Raw genomic sequence first — 21,365 nt, forward strand, 5'->3', positions numbered from 1 at the left:
ATATATGTATATATATATATATTATATACATATATATATCTATATATATATATATTTGTGTGTGTATTTACACTATGTATCTTTTTTTCAACCACATTACCTTTTTTACTTTTAATTCCATGTCATCACGAACGAGACTGACAATTCGCTCGACGGAGACATATGCATTGTCAGTCTCGTTCGTGATGAGATGGAATTAAAAGTAAAAAGTTAATGTGGTTGAAAAAAGATTAATATCTACACTAGGGACCATTCAGTGTGTGTGTATTACACTGTGTATATTTTTGCTGCACAAATGGGAGAATCAAAGGAAGGTGTAGTGATTTAGAAAATTGACGAAAGGAAACAATGATGAAGGAACAAGGAAGTGGAAAATCATGGAGGTGTCATAGCAAATTGAATAAAATAAATGATAATGGATGCATTCCAGGAAAGGAAGTTGAGTCTGTGAATTGAAATGAGAGAGGCAGAAGAAAAAAAAAGTGGAGATGGAAACTTGAGGATTCCATGGAGGTTCGTCGACGGGTGAACAAGATTGGGGTTGGGACCGCGGTGATTTCAGAGATTTGTAGAAGGTGTATGAATATGGACATACGGGCTCAAACACCGCATGAACAAAGCAAAGATTCAGTGGTAAATAGTTTGGCAATGGACGCAAAAGGGGATCCAAAGGAGAAAAGAAGAATAAAGGATGCGGTGGGGGGAGAAAGGGTGAAGATAGAGAGACCTTTCGTTTTCTAATGGGACATCAGTAGACAGGATGAAGGAAACTAAGAAAAAGAAAATTAGATGTGAAATCGAATAGTTTCAGGAAGGGAAGAGACTGCGTGAACGGAGGTTGACATTGTAACGAGTAGGTGAAAAAGTACATAGAGTGAATAATGCTCATTGATAGAGTAGGGTCAAGTTTAGGAGATGAGTGACAAAATTAGTAGACATATATGAAAATGTGTGTATAGATTTGTGGAGAAGAAGCAAGTAATTTAGAACAGAAGATAGAATGAGACATGAGTGCGCGATGTCACAGTGAGTGGTTAGTATTGATAAGGAGTCACAAAGGAAACCAGAGTAAATGTTTGATAAAAGGTAATGTTACTTTGGGAGGGAAATGAAAGATGTATGCACATAGTGTCTTTGGGAATAATGTATGGTTTGTGGGACACAGGAAGCGACAAAAAGGGTCAAAAGAGTCAACAGGAAACAGTTTTCAGATACGTGTAAAAGGATATGGGTTTGAAGCAGGAAATGAAACATGGACTGATAGATGCGAAATCACTTAAGAAAGAACGGGGAGAAGGAAAATGTCGCTTGCATCAAAGATGGGTTAGAGAGAGAATATAATGGAGACCGTGCCATGGTAACGAAATGAAGGGTAAAGATTGGGTGTGGACTGTTCGAAGAGTTTGTGTCATACAAGAAGAAAGTATAAAGGCTTATTAGAGACAAGAAAAACCTTTTAAGAGGGCAAGTGCGGAAGAACACATAAATAGGGTTTTGCTGATATGGTGTGAACAAGAACAGAAAATAAACTGTTCATGACCACCATAGCGTTATCATTAGTAGTTACAGAAACATCATTTCTACTGTTGAATTTGTTTTTTTGTTTGTTTTCAAATGATTGTGGTTGGCTTGGTCGCTTCCACTAACAAGCCATCAGGCGGAGGGCGTAGAGAAGCGGTTCCATGAATGATGCTACCACTTTATTTCGTCGTTAGTTTCCTTCCCACGTTTTGAATCTAGTCATAAACTTGATTTCTTCATTAAAACACTCGTCCGGGTGGAGCTCACGAAATCTTTTCCCCAGAAAGAGGTCCTTCATGTAATTTAACGCCTTCTTTTTCCCTTCATCTCCCAGCATCTGAAACAACTGGGGGAGAATTTGGATAACTCGTTTAGTATATCATAGGAAATCTAACACAGAAAAATATGGCAATTATTAATGCTGTACACTTAATCACAGTTTTGCCAAAAAAGGAGGTAGTTTGCTGGGGGAGTATCAACTAAACTATGGACATGCCGTATATGACACACTATAATAGAAGTGGATCCTATATGCAATTGCCAGACGCTCAGAGAGGCGATGTCATTGTGAAAATTTATGTTGGACTGTGACATGGGAAATGACTGAGACTGACCTAATAAAGCTTTAACTACTCACTTCATTTTCATGGTCATCCTGTGGCAACTCCTTAGGAACGATGACACGAGTTCCTCCCCCAGACGCTTTTTTCGGCAATACCTCTTGATGATTCAGCTGCTCTGGGTTGTGCTCGGAGTTTGTTGGAATTACAGATCTCTCGAAAGAATCCTTGGGAATAGAGTCCGTAAAAGAGTCTTGGTGTGCTCCTGTTTCAAGTCCGGTTATGAGATCCTGGAACTGGAAATCGCATGCTATGTCCGTTGAAATGTTAATCATCGGCTGACTTGTTTGGGAACCCCAGCTGGGTTGACTCGGTTCCAGTGTGTCCAACGGCTCGGATGCCTTTCCTATCTTGACGAGCACCTCCCTGCCGTCACCAAAAGCCTCTCCGAAGGCCCGCTTCCCTCTCGAATCACGCTTTGGGCAAGCGCTGACCTTCAGCTCGAGTGTCTCCCGGCCAATGGTGTGGTTCCTGGGGGAGACAGGTTTGAAGACCTGATGAAAGAGTCTGGTGCGTCAAGAAGAGAGAACGGTATTTTGGTCATAGTTGCTTCACCCTGGGCCGATCCTTGTTAAATGTTGTGAATTTAAATAACGAGAAGACCGTTTACCGTATTCTAGACTTCTTTGTCGACAATGTGTACCATTCGCATAGGTTTAACTTCTCTTATTTTGTCATTTAGGTTCTTATTATGTGAAGTAAAAATAATTTCCCATTTGGAAATTCGAAAAACAAAAACTTGTTACCGAAATAATTTCTACACAAATGAACCCAAAACAACTGACGAGCATCGGTCCAGTGTGAAGCAGAGGCCTTTAAAGTATGAATGTTCTATAGTACCTTACCCTCTCGAGACATGGTACAGTTGAGCACAGAAACTGATGGTACTCCTTTGCGTCAGGAATAGAACTAATGGAGTATTAGATTTCATTGCTAGGATCGTTACGAATAAAAGTACATAGGTAGTTATCAAACTATTTGGCGTTAGTTAGACCCATAATTGACCATGCAATACAGTTTTGGTGTCCGTCCTATAGAATGGATATCAGTTCACTAGAATCAGTACAAAGGAGAATGACCAAAATGATACATGGGTTCAGAAATCAACCTTACGAGGACAGGCTTCGGCACCTTAACTTACACTCTCTGGAAAGACAAAGAGTGCGGGGTGATTTAATAGAGGTGTTCGAGTGAATCAAAGGCTTTAACAAAGGTGACAAAAAAAAAAAAAAAAAAGGCAGGAATCGCAGTAATGGATTTAGATTGGACAATTGTAGATTTAAAAAGGAAATAGGCAAGAACTAGTTTACCAATCGAGTGGTCAACGAATGTTATAGACTTAGTAACCATGTATTGAGCGCTGAAACTATTGGTTGTTTTAAGAAAAGGTTAGGTATCTTTATGGATGGGGATGACATGTGGTAATGGACATGGAACTCACTAGTGTAGGCCTTATGGCCTCTTGCAGTCTTCTTCATTATGTTCTTATGTAGTATATAAACTGCTTTCTTTCTCCAGTTGGAAATGGAGTAAGGTTAGTGATTTTATTTGGTTGCAAGACCCATTCTTATTCGTAACAGTAGAGATTGTTCTTTTATGTCATTTTGATGAAGGAAAAAATTGCGTATACCTGTCTTGGTGTACCAGGAATTCCTATGCCCAAATATGCCTGAGATACTTACCTTTCCTCTAGCTGGAAAATCAGGTACAGGCCTTTGCGCTTGATACAAGAATTCCGACAGAGGAATTTGAGCTGCAGCTTGTAATCACCCTGACTGTTGGAAGGTTGAAGGCCAATGGGAATGACGATGGAGGGGTGGGGTTGATCAAACCAACGGACTTCGTTCGAACACACAATGTCCATCATATGATCTGTGGATGATAAGCCCAGATGCAATTACACTTTTGATAGATTTGGCTGTAAAAACCTGGGAGACACGTGCCTTTTGCCAAGAAGCTTGATAAGGTATTTCTCATTAGGGGAGAGAGGCAACACAGATTTAAGTAATGAAAACGAGTGATAGGTTTATTCAATGTAAGGATTAGGGATGTCTTTATTTGATGACGTCATGTAGTAGAAACGGAGAGGACCAATTATTTTGTCGTTAAGACTGATGTCATTAATCGGACTCAAAACTAGACTCGCTCGGGTCTTAGAAATTCCACGGGGCCGTAGGCTCTAAAGAATATTCACTTTTATTGTATTAGTTGATAGAACTCAGCTATTTATACTGCTTTCAGATTATATTCCTAATCGCAGCCTATCCAAGACGCCCCGAACGCCACATGCACTCCATATAATCTAATGCCACGTCCACACGGTCGAGCACTGTCCGCCGGGCACGAGGGCTTTGCTCGACAACGGGCAATTTCAGCGGGCAAACCATCAAACCGTCCGTTCCCGGCGCCATTTGCGGGCAGTGGATGGAGGGCTGACATCGCTGCCAAACGCACGAGGTGAGGTGCGAGCAAAGTTAGCAAACCCGCTCAGTACAGACCGAAGTTACCTTTTCCACCATGTCCGCACCTAGTACTAGTGTGTACTGGTCTCGACAAGACGTGCTATTGGTGCTATGCTTTTCCTCATATTTGTCTCTTGCCTTTGTATATATGGCTCCACTTTCGAAAGAACAGAAAAGCTGCGTATGTTCATTCTCATGTAATTGCAAAACAATTGTTCATTTTCATCCTGCAATTCACGTAGGATTGTCACTGAGCTTCCCATTAAATCACGTCTTTGTAACCACTCCCGGCATCAGACATGTCTCCGTGATTTCTTGTTTTTCTTTTTAATGCAGGCAGCAATTATAATGCTGTAAAGTGCTACCTTCTTTCCAAGTATGGCGGGAACCATGGTTATCGTGCCGCACTGAACCATTCCCTCCCAACCTCTGCTTGCGGCCAACTAACCTCCAACCACCATCGTCAACCGTGTGGACACTTCGCGGGCAGAGTCTGCGGACTTTGCCCGGTAAAGGCAAAGTCTGCCAGGCACAGCTCGACCGTGTGGACGCGGCATAACCAAGCCGGATATTACGATGTTCACGCGTTGCCTACTGTGCCATCGAGTCTTTACCCAAACACAATCGCATCAACCACTATACATCGCATCAGACCAACCAAGTAGCTACAGTGCAATGAAAAAAAAAAAAAAAAAAAAAATAAGGGCTAGCTAGCTTAGCTATTCCCATTGAGTACAAATGGATGTCTTCCTTGTATCATTGCACAATACACTTCCTTTCCACGTTTTAACAAGTCCATCAGGTCGTGACCCTCTTCATGACTTATTTAATTCTTTCCCAGTGAAGAAAAGGGATCGAACCTCCACGATGTTGTACAAGGGCTGTGTCGCCCCAGTAGGGGACAAGTTGATGTTCCAGTGGATCATTAAAGTTCAGCGCGCGTAGCCTGTTCAAATTCGAAATTCTACTTACCTTTGAGGCCGGAAGCACTTACATGGATGGGCGTCTTTACGGTTGACCTTGCAAGGATGAACAGGTTTTGCCATGAGTGTAGCGTCCTTGTAGCAGATGAAGATGCGAAGGGTCGTAGCTCGACCGGCCGCATGCTTGATGCACGTCGTCACAGCCTCGCCGTCCGTCGTATACAGCTTCCGGATGCCGTTCTCGCCCTCTTGCTGGAAGGGAGGGTGGGGGGAGGTTAGTATTCTGATATACATTTCATGGATTTTCTCTTTACGGGTTATTGTTATCACACCTACGATTAGATGATTAGGCTCATTCCTATATGATCGGATGGGTGGGGTCAGTGAGAGAAGCTGTGCTCTAGGTAACCTCTTAGATAACCTAACTTGATTTGTATGTTTATTCACCCAGCCAACAACCAGGCGATTTTGTTCAGCAGAGAACAAAATTAATCAAAATAAGTAAATATTAATCCACCAGCATAGGTGAGGCAGCAAAGTAAACGAGAGGTCAGACGAGGTCAGACATTGCTAGGATTTGAAATCGGGACGGAAGGACATTCTACTGTAAGGTGGGGAGGGGCTTCACTTTTCATACCCTTTCCTATATCACGACCCACTTATAGGCCAGGCTAGTCGCGACACGAATAAAAGAAGAAGAAAAGTTAAGGCCATGCGCAGCTCGCACGTGTGTCATAGAGTTCAGGCAGGATAATTAAACTCTTCGTTAGAACTAAATATTATTTACAGAGACGAGGAACGGTTTGCGCCCAACTCCACTATGCGGGGTCTTGGCCCTTCGGGCGACCTCGCTTCGCTCGCAGCCGCCGACAACCCTACGGGCTGCTTGCATTTCATGTCAAAATAATAGGATCTGAAATCCTCGTTAGCACTAAACCACCCACTTTTGGATATAAACGATCTGTATCCACCCCAGTAGAGAGACACAAATCACTTCTCTTCTTCAGGGTCCATATTTCCATCGTAATCTGTAAGATCCTCAAGACTCAGCAGTTGAGCTGGATTGTTCTTAAACTCCTCCTCTAGGCGCTTAATTTTTCTTAACAACAAAATACTCTTCTTGACTTCTGATACCTCATTAGCTTTCTTCTTGCCAAAAGGAGACAAAGAAGACTTGTACTTCTCAGGGAATTCACTTCTGTGAATGCTAACCCTTGTTTTGAACTCTTATTCTTTCTCATATCACTTAGTGAATATTTCCCTTTGTTACCCAACTCCAAAAATGGCGTTGCCTGCGTTTGTCTTGCGTGGTACCAGCCATGGTGTTTGACAACCGGGACGAATCACACAACCGGACCGGAGGGGACGTGTCCCCATGAGGGATTTCCTGTTTCCGGTCCGATTACTGGAATTCTTTTATTGATACCAGGGGCTCCCATGAGGGCTTCCGAGAGGTTCCACAGGGGCTCCCCAGGAGTTTTCAAAGTGTACCCCAGGGGCTCCGCAAGTGCTCCACTTGAAGTTCCAGGGGGTTTTATATGGGCTCCTCAGGAGTTTCTGAAGGGTTCCACAGGGAATCCCCACAGGGATTCTCAGAGGTTCCATAGTGACTATTCAAGGGCTCCCAAAGGGCTCCCCGGGTGTTTCCAGAGGCTTCCCCGGGAGTTTGTGGATGTCTTGCTCTCAGCCACTTAGTCGTCTCCGCTCTTGGCCAATCAGTCGTCTTCGTTTCCATGACGTCACCACTCTCTTAGCTAATCACGGACCTACGTTTATCCTTAGAAGACGTTACCATGTTACTGGGCCAACTATACCCGGCGATGTCCTCTATTCAGCGGAGCCGCCGTTCCGACCATTTCGACAACTTTTTTTTTTAGTACATAGATAAAAACACTTATAATACATATACATAAGAACATGTAAAGATGCACAAACACGATAAATGAATTAAATATAAACATGAATATTTAAATGGACTCAGTTTGACCAGGTATGGCAGGTAGTAGTGCGTCTAAATGCTGCACACACTGACAGAGAGCGAACTTGAGTCTTGGTTCTAGTGACGCGCCGACGGAAATCGTTTGAACCGCGCCTCTCAATCTCTTCTCTAATGGGTGATTTTGGAAAAAGTCGATTGCCAAACATATGATGTTTTGGTAGTCCGGGAGAAGACACTTCGGAGATAGACTTGTTGGTAGATTTGTAACTGGCACAGGGGGAGAGGGCAGAAGAACGTATTTAGATTTCTGGCAGTCGTTGAGATGACATCAGAAACAACTCCGATGGCGAAAACTTGTAACTTCACTGGAAGATTCCATACACGGGCTTCTATAAATTGAAGATTGCTAAATGTAACTGAAGGAAGTCCAAAGGACTGCTTTGGTTTAAACAACATAGACTAGAACATTAAAGGAAGAAAACCTCTCAGAGTTTACCTCTCCAAAACCAGTACATAAATGTAGATATCAACTACAAATCAACACCCCCCTCATTCATATCAGAATTTACGGAGCAGACAAAAGAAAATCCCTTGGGTTCACGTCAATTTACCCAATACATTCACAGCCCCACTCTCCACTCACACTCGTTTCTTCCCTTCTCCCTTCCCTGCCAGACAGACGTTACCTCGTATCCATGGCCTCTTTCACCCCATCCACCCATCAACCTCATGCTCGATCTTTCCCTCAAGTTCATTCCGTCCACCTCTGTCTTCCACACTGTTTTAGATAGCCTTTCTTCACTCATTCTTTCCATATGCCAAACCAACCCACTATTCTTTGATTAACCCTATGATATCCACTGATAATTAATCTTTATTATAGATATGTTTGTTTTATTATTCTTTAAGGTATCATGATAATTATGTTCATAATTTTTTTTACTACTTCTTGGAGGACTAATAAGTTTTTAAGTGGGGTCAGTCCCCTTCATAGTCCCCGTGGCCACAAGCCTAGAAAAGATACCAAGAGACTTTATTCAGCTGAGGGCAACTCCACCCAGCGAAAGTCATTAAGTCGTGACCCCTTCAGCAGACCTTTCGACCCTTTTATGCAGCTATTGTTCTGGTTATCGGTAAATGGCTCTATTCGACTGGAGGACAGGCCTGAGAGTGAAAAGGGTTCATTCATCTCTGTCTCGCTAACTTTCTGACTCTGAATTTCTGTGTGTGTATGTGTGTGTGTGTGTGTGTGTGTTTGTGTGTTTGTGTGTGTCTTGCCCCTTTCTCTCTCTCTCTCTCTCTCTCTCTCTCTCTGTGTGTGTGTGTGTGTGTGTGTGTGTGTGTGTGTGTCTTCCCTCTCTCACTATCTCTGTATCTGTGCCTCGCCCCTCTCTCTCTAACTCTCTGGAATAAATCTGTTGGACAGATGACTTCCATGGAAAGACAGCGAAAGAAAACCAGAGGAAGGGGGAATACACGAGACTATGGAGGAGGCATCGTCAGGAGAGAGAGAACACCACCACTCGACCACCGGTTTTGGCTTGAGAAAGGTGTAAGTCGAAGCCTGTCACCTGCTCTTTCAACTTCATTTGGGAACTGGCGAGGTGAGGTCAAGAGTGAAAGTGAATTTGGAATGAGCATATATTGGTCAACTGCCCGGAGAGACAGCTTCTCTACAACTACGAGAGGTAGTCTCGTGGCAGACAGTAAACGAGGTCAACTCTCTGCCTATTGAGATAGTAAATTCAAGTAGCTATAATAATCCCTTTTCTGTGAAAAGGATATTCACATAGCTGAACAGGAATGAAAAGTATGATAACTTTGACAGGCCCAGTACCAAGAATACCTTTGAGTCATGCGAACTCCCTTGCCGCAGAAACTCCCAGTTGGTACCACGACTAGATAATGAATGGGGATTTTAATCAGCGTTAATGTGACTGTAACGATGGCTGAGAAACAGTATTCCATAAGTATTTGATACACGAGAAGGCGGCAGGTAGGGAACATCTATGGCGCTTTATACGGAGGAAAGAATACGTACCACAATCAGCTTGGACGAGTTTTCGGGGAAGGAGACCTTGAATTCGAAGTCTCCCTTAAATCCAGTGGTGTCCGGAATTTCTCGAATAGGTGGGATAGCGAGTCCGGGAGTATCCTCAAAGACCTGCAATAGAAGCTTTATCACAGTTGCGTCTAGTCAATGTTGAATGAAAGATGACGTCATAATGTAACATTTTGTAAGATACTTCAGATGGTATTCTAGAACAACATGCCATTGAGAAAATGATAAGGTTTTGGTATTTACATCCTGATAGATAATCTTGGTCTTTCATGCCGAAAAGCATCGTTAACGAATAGGGATTCAGAATCCATTCATCAATATCATTCGTGATGATTGGGTTCACATTCACACCATGAGAAAAAGAGAGATGGAGGGAAGCATAGACACTCTTACAATCAGAGGGGTGCCCCAGATTTGAATGCAACCAAGATGAAAGGATTCTTCGAGATAGGTTAACACTGTAAATATTCTCTGCCTTGAGGACCGAAAAGGGGGATTCTTATAAGTGGTGTAAGAGAGAGTTAAGTGCGGGGTAGCCGAACGGAGGGCTAGAAGATCAACATTCCTGTTTGAGTGGAAATTAGTCTCCGGTCACAAAAGAATGATTTGGCCCATAGAGCTGTCACTATCAAGGCAAAGGCGAGGAGCCTACGCCAAGAAACGCTGAGTAGCTGCGGCCGAAGCCATTACCTTTGCCTTATTGTATAATGCGGTTTAGGTACTGTTGGGACAGGTAACAAACGGTTACTGGTGGGAATTGGAGTGTAGTGCGGGATTCGAAGCCACAAAACAGCGAATGCAAGACCAGCACGCTTCCGATGACACCACCAGCTGTAATTAAGGTCGAGATTGGCAAAGAACGCCCCACTTCCGACGAGAGTGGAGATGAAGGAGAGCCTTGATAGAAACCAGGATAAGAGAAACAGTGGCACGGTCGGTATGCACTGAATGAACAACACATCCAGAGTACAGTAGCTTGTCATTGTTTCGGTGATCTGAGTGCATCTTTTATTCTCGATGAGTGAGTTCACCATAGTAAGTTATCTTAGAGGTGGGATTCACAGTCTCGTGGGCACTACTGTACAGCCTGATGATGTGGTAGTGTTCTTTCATAGTCATTAACCCCGTCTCGGGAGCGTCAAATCTTTGTAATCCTTTGCAAGTCTGGCCACGGATTACAAAGGGGTAGCATGCTTACAAGAGACCTTTTGGGTCCATAACTAGGTCGGATGCGAAAAAATGATAATGACAAATAGATAAATAAATAAATAAATATCATATAGATAATAATAGATAAAATAGATAAATAGGTAAAGTTGAATAATAAACAAACAGGTAAGTAGTAAATAATAAGTGGACATATAAATAATAATAAATAATAATAAAATGATAATAAACAGTAAAATAATAAATAAAATATAAGATAAATGGCAGGCATTGCAGCATCTTGCTTAGGTGTTTAAATGAATATTAAGGCTTCGAACTGAACTACATTGCACTGCCTCTGCGGGAAGTTTATTCCATTCATTAACTACATGGTTGGCAAAGTTGTTTCTACCCACTTCCAAATTGAGTATATTTCCAGGCAGTTTGAGACCATTATTTCTTGTCTGATTCTCATTCACTGTGAAAATTTGATCACTTTTGAAGTCAATTCCCTTTAGAATCTTAAAAACTTGTATCAAGTCATCTCTGAGTCTACGCTTTTTTAGGGAAAGTAGATTAATATGTTTTACTTGATTTTCATAGGATTTATTTTTGATATTTGGAATAAGTTTTGTGGCTTTCCGTTGTACTTTTCCAATCTGTCAATGTCTTTAATGAGATTCAGTGACCATACGGAAACAGCATATTCCAAATGAGAGACGGACTTTTGAAATCAAAAGATCGCGCAATCAGTCCTAGAATCTTATTTGCTTTCTCAGAGGCTGAAGTACACTGTTTGGATGATTTGAGATCGTTACTGATAATTATGCCGAGATCTTTTCCACCATCCACTTTTGTTAACGAATTTCCAAATAACTTGTGACCGTACTTACTGTTATTTTTACGTATGTGCATAACCTTGCATTTACTTATATCAAATTTCATTAGCCATTTTTCAGACCATTGGTTTAAGTGATCATTTGCCATTCCGCACAGTTTTGAATCATCAGCAAATTTGGAGACAATAGATTTCAGTCCGTGGTCTATATCATTTATATATACTATGAATAGAAGTGGCCCAAGAACGGAACCCTGAGGAACTCCACTCGTAACATTTTTCCATCTAGAAGTTTTGCCATTTAGAACAACTCTCTGTTTTCGATCGTTTAACCAATTACTAGTCCAACTTAATAGGCTACCACTTATTCCGTGTGAAGCTAATTTAGTAAGTAGTCTTTCGTGGGGGACGGTATCAAAAGCTTTTGCAAAGTCTAGATATAAAATCTATATATATTTTTTATATAATTCGAGATGGCTGTGTTGTAGAATTCGAGTAAGTTAGTCACACAAGAACGTTTCCATCTGAATCCATGCTGGCTATCAACAAACAGTTACTTTCTAAATGGTGTTCGATAGTATCTCTGATGATAGTTTCCATTATTTTTCCTACGATTTAAGTTATTTGTAGTTAGTTGGTTTCTTTTTGTCGCCTTTTTTGAATATGGGAGTAACGTTAGGTAGCTTCCATTCTCTTGGGACATCTCCGAATATGATGAATTTCTTAAAAATAATTTCTAATGGAACAACAATCTCATTTTTCATTTCCTTTAAGATTCTTCGATGGCAACCGTCAGGTCCTGGTGTTTTATTAACTTTGAGTTTTTCTATACATCTTTTATTTTTTCTTTTGTTATATTTACCGCAGTAAGTTCACCCCAGACTTTTCACAGATTTCAGTTTGGAGTTCACTTTGATATGTTTCGTTTACGAATACTGAGCTAAAATAGCTGTTTAAAATATCACACATTCCTTCACTTGAATATTCAAGTTGACCGTCAGCAGATAATATGGGCCGATGTGATTCCTAATAAACTTTTTATCTCTAATGCAACCATAGAATTCTTTGGGATTCTCTTTGGATTTATCAGGGATATTTGGACAAGATGCAGGGATGACCCGTCATCCAGGAGATGCCAAGATAAGAGGGAGGGAAGGGGGTGGAGGAGGTGGAGTGTGATAGGGATGGAATAGGTGGGAGTGGTTTTTATGCCTTTGTTTTTTGGCTACCTCCCTTGTAAGGGGGAAAAAGCCTTTGGTATATGTATGTATGTATGTATGTATGTATGCTTTCGTTTTTTTCATTTATCTGTATTATTGCATAACTTTGAAAGTCATTAGGTACACCCTAGCACTTGTATTTTTATGATCCTGTCTATTTTAGCAATATATATATATATATATATATATATATATATATATATATATATATATATATATATATATATATATATATATATATATATATATATATATATGACAAGGCATTTTGGGCAAACCTGATTTGGGAGGGTGGGGGCTTCTGTACTTAAATGGTATGTAAGTATAAATCATCTTAGTAAGCGTATTTTGAAATATTTCCCACATCTGATCTACAGGTCTCTCACTTAATTTTGCCTCCCAATCAGTAAGCTGAAGCTCCTGACGTAGTCCTATGAAATGAGCTTTACTGAAATCGGGTATTTTAGATACACAGGTATATATTAATTTTTAAAGCAGTTTGAATGTAAGTTGTGATCACTACATGCAATGTTTCACCAACTTCTACATCGGTTATCATGCTTTCGCGGCTAGTGGGCTCTTTTACATGCTGAACTAAGTAACTATCACCGAGAAGATCTATATGGCCATGTTCTAGGGTCATCCAAGCAATGTCAGTCCTTCATTGACATTACATCCTAATGTAATATTTTGTCCTCTATCGACATCGTATCCTAAAATGATATTTTGTCCTACACTGACATATTGCTCTACATTATTGCTTCGCCCTACTCTGTTATCCCCATTAAATTCTCTCTATTTCCTTTGAGTTTCTATCCCCCCAAAAAGGAACTAGTTCATTACAAACTCCCACAATAAAGTTTGTAAGAACATCTTTGCCTCTGCGAGTAAGGTGGATCCCATCAGAAACATAAAGGTCATGACGCTTAGAAAAGAGATACCAAGGATAAAAAAAGTGATATCCCAGTTGCGTGCACAACTGTGGTACCCTTTCATTATTCCCTATGGCTCTACTGATCCAACACGAGGCATCGTAGATCCTCGGAAGGATTCCACCGACTACGTGACGACTCCCACACTCCTTCATCTCCTGAAGGAGGGCCTTGTAATTACGAACAAGTTCCTCTGATCTCACCCTACCCACATCATTACTTCCCGTATGAACAATTGTAACCGTGTTCGTCCGCCTTTGCTCCCTGATGGTCTGGGTACAATCGGCGATCCCACGGCCCAGTTGACATATAAGCTTGCAACGTCGTTTAGTCTTCTGCTGCAAGATGTCGTCATAGTCTTGCACCATGAAGTCCCACGCTACGAAGAACTCCCGATTTTTAGCCACCGCGGTTGCTCCGCAGGGCACTCGTTTATCAAACGCTGACTTGACAAACGGGACCCCACGGAGCGCCACTCGCTCACGGCAGTGGCAGAAGTGGAACAGGGGGAACGCTCTTTGGGCTGTGATAAGGATTCACTCTTCTCACAGAGTGCACTCTTGAGAAGACGAATTTCCTCCTCACACATCCTGAGACGGTCCTCCAGGTTCACACGACCCTCACAAGCTATTTCGCTCCTCCGACAATACAAATGGCGAAGAGAGTGAGAAAAAATCGGTCACTAAATAAACTAAATACATGAAGCTTACTCTGCTTACCTTATACCATTACTCTTACCTCTAGAGTACAGTAACAGACTACTGTTTTGATTCTAAATCACAAGAACACTACTTTTATCTTATACCTGTAAATGTATAACGCCATACGTATACAATTACAAAAGACACAACGCAATCACTTGTCACTATTCGAAGATATAAATTTCACAGGAAGTGATAAACTTCACAGGAGGTATTCACTAGCTGGTGTCTCGGCAGCAAAACGAGTTCACTAGCTGAGGTCTCTGAACGGACTGACACTAGCTGAGGTCTTCTTCATTATGTCCAAAGTTATGGTAAAGCTCTCTGTGAAGTTTTACTGATATACCGTAGATGAGGCACAGTATCGTTTTTTTTTTTTTTTTTTTTTTGCATAAACCTAGCAGCACCAATTTATTATTACTTGTCGGGAGGGGCAGCGCCATACAATATTCAGTCCACATTTGTATCTAGATATCATATGTATTATATGCACTTAATACCATTCCCTTGTTAATTCAAATGTATAAACTGGTCTATAGCAATTTGGTAAAAGTGCATATACCGTATTGCCCCGTGAAATGGATTCTAACAACATTTCGTATATCGGTGTTTCCCTTCAATCCTGCATATATACGCACAGACCTTTATTCATTTACTTATTTGTTTATGTATTTATCAGTTTATTACCAGAGCGGGACTGCAGTTCATAGCCACGTGAAAGGAACATCTTTTTACCAGTTTCTCCCCGCCATCATCCTCGTTCCTTTCACATCTTCCTCTTCGTGTGGACACATTTCCTTTCTCCAGCACCCCTGTCATGGAACAAGCAGGTCGTCGCCCTAATCGTTGTTCTCTTAAGCCTCATTTCCACGGGGCAAGTTGAAAGGCAAGTGTGCAAGTTATTTGCACACTTAACTTACCTCTCGTTTTACATGTATCGACTTATCGCCATGTGCCGCCCACGGCACGACGGTTGTCTATGAGTGCCTATGGACGGTTTTACACGTCCATGACCACATGGGAAAACGTCCATGGTTATTTGAGAACACGACGTCGTGTTGTGGACGACGCACGGCGAAAAGTTGATGCATGTGTAACGAGCCAAAGTCTCCCTAATATGTACACACATTTCACTTGTTCGAGCTTTTATGGGATCACCGATTCATGATTTCATAAGTCTATATTCTACTTTTCACATAATGTTTGCATGAACAATTACCCTATCATAAACGCATTAGTTTCCAAAACTCTACTTAGTTATCTATATCCTCATATACATGGATATGGAGAAAGCTTTTTACCAAGTACCCTCTATCTATCTATAGAGCACTAGGCTTCTTTCTCCTTACGTGGGAAATGGCCAACCCCAAGGTAAAACGAATACTATAAGGTACGTTGAGCACCCCTCCTCCGCGCACCTCCACCGTGACGTTATAGGAAATTCAGAGGGGGAGAGAGTGAGAGGTGGAAGAAAATATAAACTTTAAAGAAAACCATCTGTATGTATGATGTTCACATAATACTGAAATTACTCAGTATCACTTTCTTTTCCTCAAATTATCAGTAGCTGAGATATGACCGCCAGAAAAGTTATAAAAATGTTTTCCATGCTTTCACATTAGGTGGATTATATTAATATGAGTTATTAGATGGGATGACATGTCAATTTATATGTTGTTCAGGTATCCTAGATGAGGAAGATATTATACTGTTGATACACACCAACTAGCTGAATATAAACCCAGTAGTAATGACACATAAAATCATCATATGGTTTTTATTATATTACATTTTGGATTTGCGTGGATTTTATATGTAGACCTTTATCTCCACCAAGCTCAGTTATGTTTTAACCGGATTCCTTAGTCTGTTTATTTGCAATTGAATGAAAATTTCAGGAAATGTTGCTGATAAATAGTTACTTTCAAAACGACGGCTGTATACATATCCAGATGACCGAGTATTGTGTGTGCCACATAATTCAATCCATTTCTTTCTAAGTTCTTTATCCTTGGGCAGTGAAAAGAAATGTATATTTCTATCACCTTTCAGTCTAACGGCATTGCATTTCTGCACTATACAAACTGTTGGCATTTTTATATGTTATTTATCTGCCCTAGCTACCCCTTAAATCAGAAGATGGAGCTTCGCTCCACACACTGGTGTGTGAGTGACTGACAGCTCTCGACCCGCGGAACCCTGGTCTCGATATTTCCGTTGACGTCATCATCTACCTGCGCAGTGGAGAGGTTTTCTGGCTTTCCCTCACCCCCCCCCGCTAACGTACCTTATAGTATTCGTTTTACCCTGGCCAACCCCACCCATTTCACTCCCGTTCGTCACCCATTAGCACCTCGTGGATGAAGGGTCATCCCTGTCACCTGCCCACTGACCAGATCAGAAGCAATGTAACAAGACACAGCACTACAACAGCAGGGCCAGTCAATGCCTTACAAGCACCGAATGCAGAACTTACCATTTGGGAAGACTTCAACAAAAGAGCCTCGAATGGAAGTAAACAGCACTCGTAATGCTTCGGGAGAAATAGTTATACTAATTTATTTGTAGACGATGCTAAAGTCATGAAAAAATAGAAGAAAAAAAAAATAATTACAAATTATTGTAGGAAAGTAGATGGGGTTTATGGATGCAGATGTACGAATTAAATAGAAAATATTGGAACTTGGTAAAAGTACATTAATGGAATTATCGGACTGAAATGAATAAGTTATTAGGTGAGAGACAAAAAAAAAAAAAAAAAAAAAAAAAAAAAAAAAAAAAAAAAAAAAAAAAAAAAAAAAAAATTTACCCAGAAAACATTTTTATACGATTGTTAAAGAGGTAAACAAGTTGTTTACGAATTCTATGAAAATTGACGTTTCAGTACTCATACATAAGGAATAACAAAGGAATAATGAAAATAAGTAAATCAATAAATGAATTTATAAAATCCAATTCGACCCAGATTGGAAAGTACGAACTGAAATTGTTCTTAACCTTCCGGGTAGTTTATTTTTTATGACTTAATCACCATTAGGTAAACACAATTAGGCAAATACATACATGCACACACACACGCGCGCGGGCGCGCGCGTTGCGACACTATGGACACCTAGTTTAAAAGAAAAAAAAACATAAAGAAACTAAAAAGAATTCAAAGAGCAACGACAGAGATGGCACCAACACTCTCCAACTTGACATACGAACAAAGATTGATTAACTAAATCTACCGATCGTGGAACAAAGAAGAGAAAGAGGTGATTTGCTAACCATCCACAGAATTATGAAAGGGATGGAAATTCTTAACAGAGACAACCTACTAAAGTGGGACAGAAGAAAAACAAGAGGACACCAGATACAGAAGAGATCTGAAAAAGAATAGCTTCCCACACAGAGTGTTGGATATTTGGAACAAATTAAATAAGGAAACAGTGAGTGCTAAAACTATACAAGATTTTAAGAACAAACTGGATACGGAAAGATACAAAATCGGGTCACTTCGAGCAAAGCTTTTTTCCCGTAAAATACAACTAGGTAAAATACACACACACACACACACACACACACACACACACACACACACACACACACACACACACACACACACACACACACACACACACACACACACACACACACACGAAGTAATAATGCCGATTCATATGCAAAGAGAGTTATTGTTAAAGAGGTTTTTTATATGCTTTTTCATTTCGATACCTGTCTACGAAACCTGTCTACGTGTGCCATACACTTTACCGTATCGCCTTGGCTAGTCGACGCCACTTGTAAAAAATTTATATATCCGTCAATTTTTCCAATCTCGGATGGATCCTGGAATGTGAAAACATATATATTTGTACTTTGAACAAGAAGATCATGTGGCCTGGTAGAAAAAAAAATATATATATATTTCCAAGCAAACGGGAGAGGCAAGCGGTCAAACACAAACTCACCAAGTCTTGAATCACAGATGTCAAGTCCTCATTCATTAGCTGTTCTTGCTGCTGTATATGTGTTTGAGAGTTTATATGCTTCTGGTCGTTAGTAAGGTCATACTGCTGATGCATCTGGTTCTTTGTTTCCAGATGGTGGCTTTGCAAGGTTGTTTTTGTGTACGGATACTGAGCTTGGTTGATGTTCTGGAATCCAGAAGGTTGAAGGTGCTGCTGCGCACTTATCCCATCTGACGTTGATGGAAGGTGTGTGGGAGCGAATTCAGCAAATAGGGACAGACTGTCGCACTGTTGTTGTAGTAAAGTATTAGGAATGTTGCATAGGGGCTCTTCTATGGTTCTGTTGACAGGTGGCTGGTTTTCGCTTGGAGGGGAGGGCTGCAACGTATAGGGTCCTGTCTTGGACTGGTTTTGATCAAGTCGTTTGACCATGCTGGCGGCTTTCCAAAGTAAAAAAGAAAGAAGAAAAAGGGGGGGGGGGGAGGAAAAGTAATCTGGTTTGCTTTGATGTGTCACACTGCTTTGCACAAATGTTATAGAACTACTAGTTACTGGCACGGTTGAGCAAGCTTGGCAGAGACAGCTCTGATAATCTTATCAGTGGAATCGTTATCACAAGGTATAATAGATTGGTGTGACTGGCGTCAGGTTGCTCGAGTTGTACAGGGTTGGCATAATTACTGCCAACTACGCTTATAGAAATATTCGTATTTCCACAGGAAGTGGAAAAATATGGAGACCCGTATATTCCGTTTCGTGACCCCATGTTTACAAGTACCGGTTCCAGGCTAAGATAATAAATTCAGTACTGTTTTTAAGTTTTATTTCATTCAGTTGGTTGGAATAAAATTCCGTGTAAAGTGTTGTTCCTTTTGTTGTTTGCAACTAGAACAAGTCGTGAAGAGTAGTGCAACAGTAGTTTTCCCTTCACTGAATAAAATCGTCTGACGGCAAACCAAATATTATCACTGTAGAATCACGCTAAGATGACAGGGGTGACGAGTGTATTTTTGGATGGGTGGGTGTAGGGATGAGTGGTATGTTTTGACACGGCCTCCACTTGTAAGGTAGAAAAGGTCCTTCTGTATTTTTATATTTAAAGGTTGTCTGGGGCGAACTTTACAAATCGCCACATAATTGAAAGGATAAGTAGAGAAGAATCCCATTTCTAACGAGTGAAAGGTAAATCGCGCTAGAAGTCGTTAGGCGGTCGGCAGTGTCGGTCCCCCTGGGTGATGGCAGAGCCCCATGCACCTTCCTCAACTCGCAAATTTATTGCTCACTTTGCCTTTGGGTATCCGCTATTATGCCACTTTTAATTATAATTTGTGGTTGATTAGTTCTGCGTGCATTTACTTAATCGTAACACACAAGATGATACCCACATTCGTAGTCATGTCTACTTCTATCGGTCATACTTTGATATTCGTATGTTGTTTCACTTACTGGTAGATTTCTACTTCAGACGTGTCCCACAAATCTCTGGATATGTAAGGGACACCATTTCATGCTTCTTGTGTTTAGTACCACACTATGGGGTCTTCTTTGTCGACTATGTCCACTCCTTTCATATTCCTGAAGGCAGCAGTCATGCCACTTTATCTAATTTTTCTAATTTGAGCTGTTCCAACTTATGTAGTTTTCCTAGTCTCTCAGAGTCAGCTGTGCAGGAAGCCGTTTTAGTTGCTGCTCCTTGTGTTCTTGTTTTTGTGTGGAGACCACGCCGCCTCAGATGTGTATTTAAATCGAGGTAAATCCGATTTGTTTTCGGCGTGTTTCGACATCATCTTGTCTATGTAGTGAAATACCACTCATGTTCGTCAAAAGCTTAAATATCTCGTGTAGTCATGTTAATGCGTCTTTCTGGTGACATTTTCTATCACCAAAACTTATAATTGCTTTCATAATGGTTTCCTTCCTCACTGAATTACTTAACGATACCCTACTTATAACGAGTTCCAATATGTTTTTATTTGCTTATTTATATATCTATTCATTGCTTCATTGCATTGAGTCCTGCTGCATTGCTTCTGACCTAGGCAGTGGGCTGGAAGCAGGAATACTCTACAACCACGAGAAGTTAAGATTGGAAGGGAAACCGTGGGTGGTGGAATGGGTGAGACTGAGAGCGTGCCTTGGCAGCCTACCTACCTTCCTTATAAGGAGAAAAGATGCCCTTGGTATCTATACATATATTCATTGCCTTGAAATTAATTTTCTACATCACGCTGCATCTCAAGATAATGAGTCGCCATGAATTAGGAGTCGATTTTGCCATGTACCCAACTAAATACCATGCATTAGACTACATCGTAGAGTTCGACGAGTTCTTGGCTTCAAAAAATTATGACAAAGACCTACTTTGCCTAAAAGGTATTCTCATGCATGGTATTTTGGATTGTTTAAAAAAAGACTGGGTTACCAAAACGATACAAACTGGCTGTAGAAAATCTCAGAAATCGTAAAGATGTCACCATATCCAGGGCAGATAAAGGTGGGAAATTAGTTATCCTTAACAACTTAGACTATGAAAGCAAAGTTCATGATCTATTAAAAGATAATGACACGTATGAACAATTGTCCAAAAATCCACTAAAAGCACTGCCTCAGAATTTAACAAACATGACATTAAAATCTTAGGCAAAGACATGTTCCAAAAATTGAGTCATTAATCCTCAGTTGCCTAATTTTTACCGTCCTCAAAAATTGCGCAAAGATGGCATTCCTCTCAGACCTATCACATCAAATACGAATTCTTGCACCCATAAGGCCTCAAAATGGCTTACACAAATACTATCACCGTTTGTAGGTTGTTTTTCAGAGTCTCACATAAAACACTCAGAAGACTTTATCAGTAAGACCAAAAGTCACAACCTACCAGGGAGCAGGAAATTACTAAGTCTAGACGTAGTGTCGTTATTTACACAGATTGATGTAGCGGTGGTTCTTAAATTCTTGGAGGAAAAATTACAACCATACCAAAACCAGCTACCACTGCCACTAGAAAAAATAATAAGCTTAACAAAACTTTGTGTCAACACTAATGTT

General features: G+C 40.8%; 1 protein-coding gene across 3 annotated transcripts; it reads right to left on the bottom strand.

Moving 5' to 3' along the window:
• Positions 1 to 1,591: 1,591 nt before the first annotated feature.
• Positions 1,592 to 18,836, bottom strand: LOC143027695 (uncharacterized). 3 transcript variants are annotated; one of them, XM_076189148.1, is made up of 7 exons: positions 18,318 to 18,835; positions 18,082 to 18,195; positions 9,507 to 9,629; positions 5,598 to 5,778; positions 3,824 to 4,013; positions 2,159 to 2,612; positions 1,592 to 1,867 (listed from the first exon to the last, which is right to left on the bottom strand). In XM_076189148.1, the coding sequence occupies exons 1-7, from the start codon at positions 18,747 to 18,749 to the stop codon at positions 1,712 to 1,714; spliced, it is 1,650 nt and encodes a 549-aa protein (XP_076045263.1). In that variant the 5' UTR covers positions 18,750 to 18,835; the 3' UTR covers positions 1,592 to 1,711. The 3 variants fall into 3 exon arrangements, with proteins under 3 accessions (XP_076045263.1, XP_076045261.1, XP_076045262.1); XM_076189146.1 differs by having other exon boundaries at positions 18,121 to 18,195; positions 18,318 to 18,834; XM_076189147.1 differs by lacking the exon at positions 18,082 to 18,195 and having other exon boundaries at positions 18,318 to 18,836.
• Between the last annotated feature and the right edge of the window lie 2,529 nt (positions 18,837 to 21,365).

This window comes from Oratosquilla oratoria, chromosome 8 (assembly GCF_046742065.1).
Source record: "Oratosquilla oratoria isolate Oo_2021 chromosome 8, ASM4674206v1, whole genome shotgun sequence".
Taxonomy (NCBI): Eukaryota; Metazoa; Arthropoda; class Malacostraca; order Stomatopoda; family Squillidae; genus Oratosquilla; species Oratosquilla oratoria.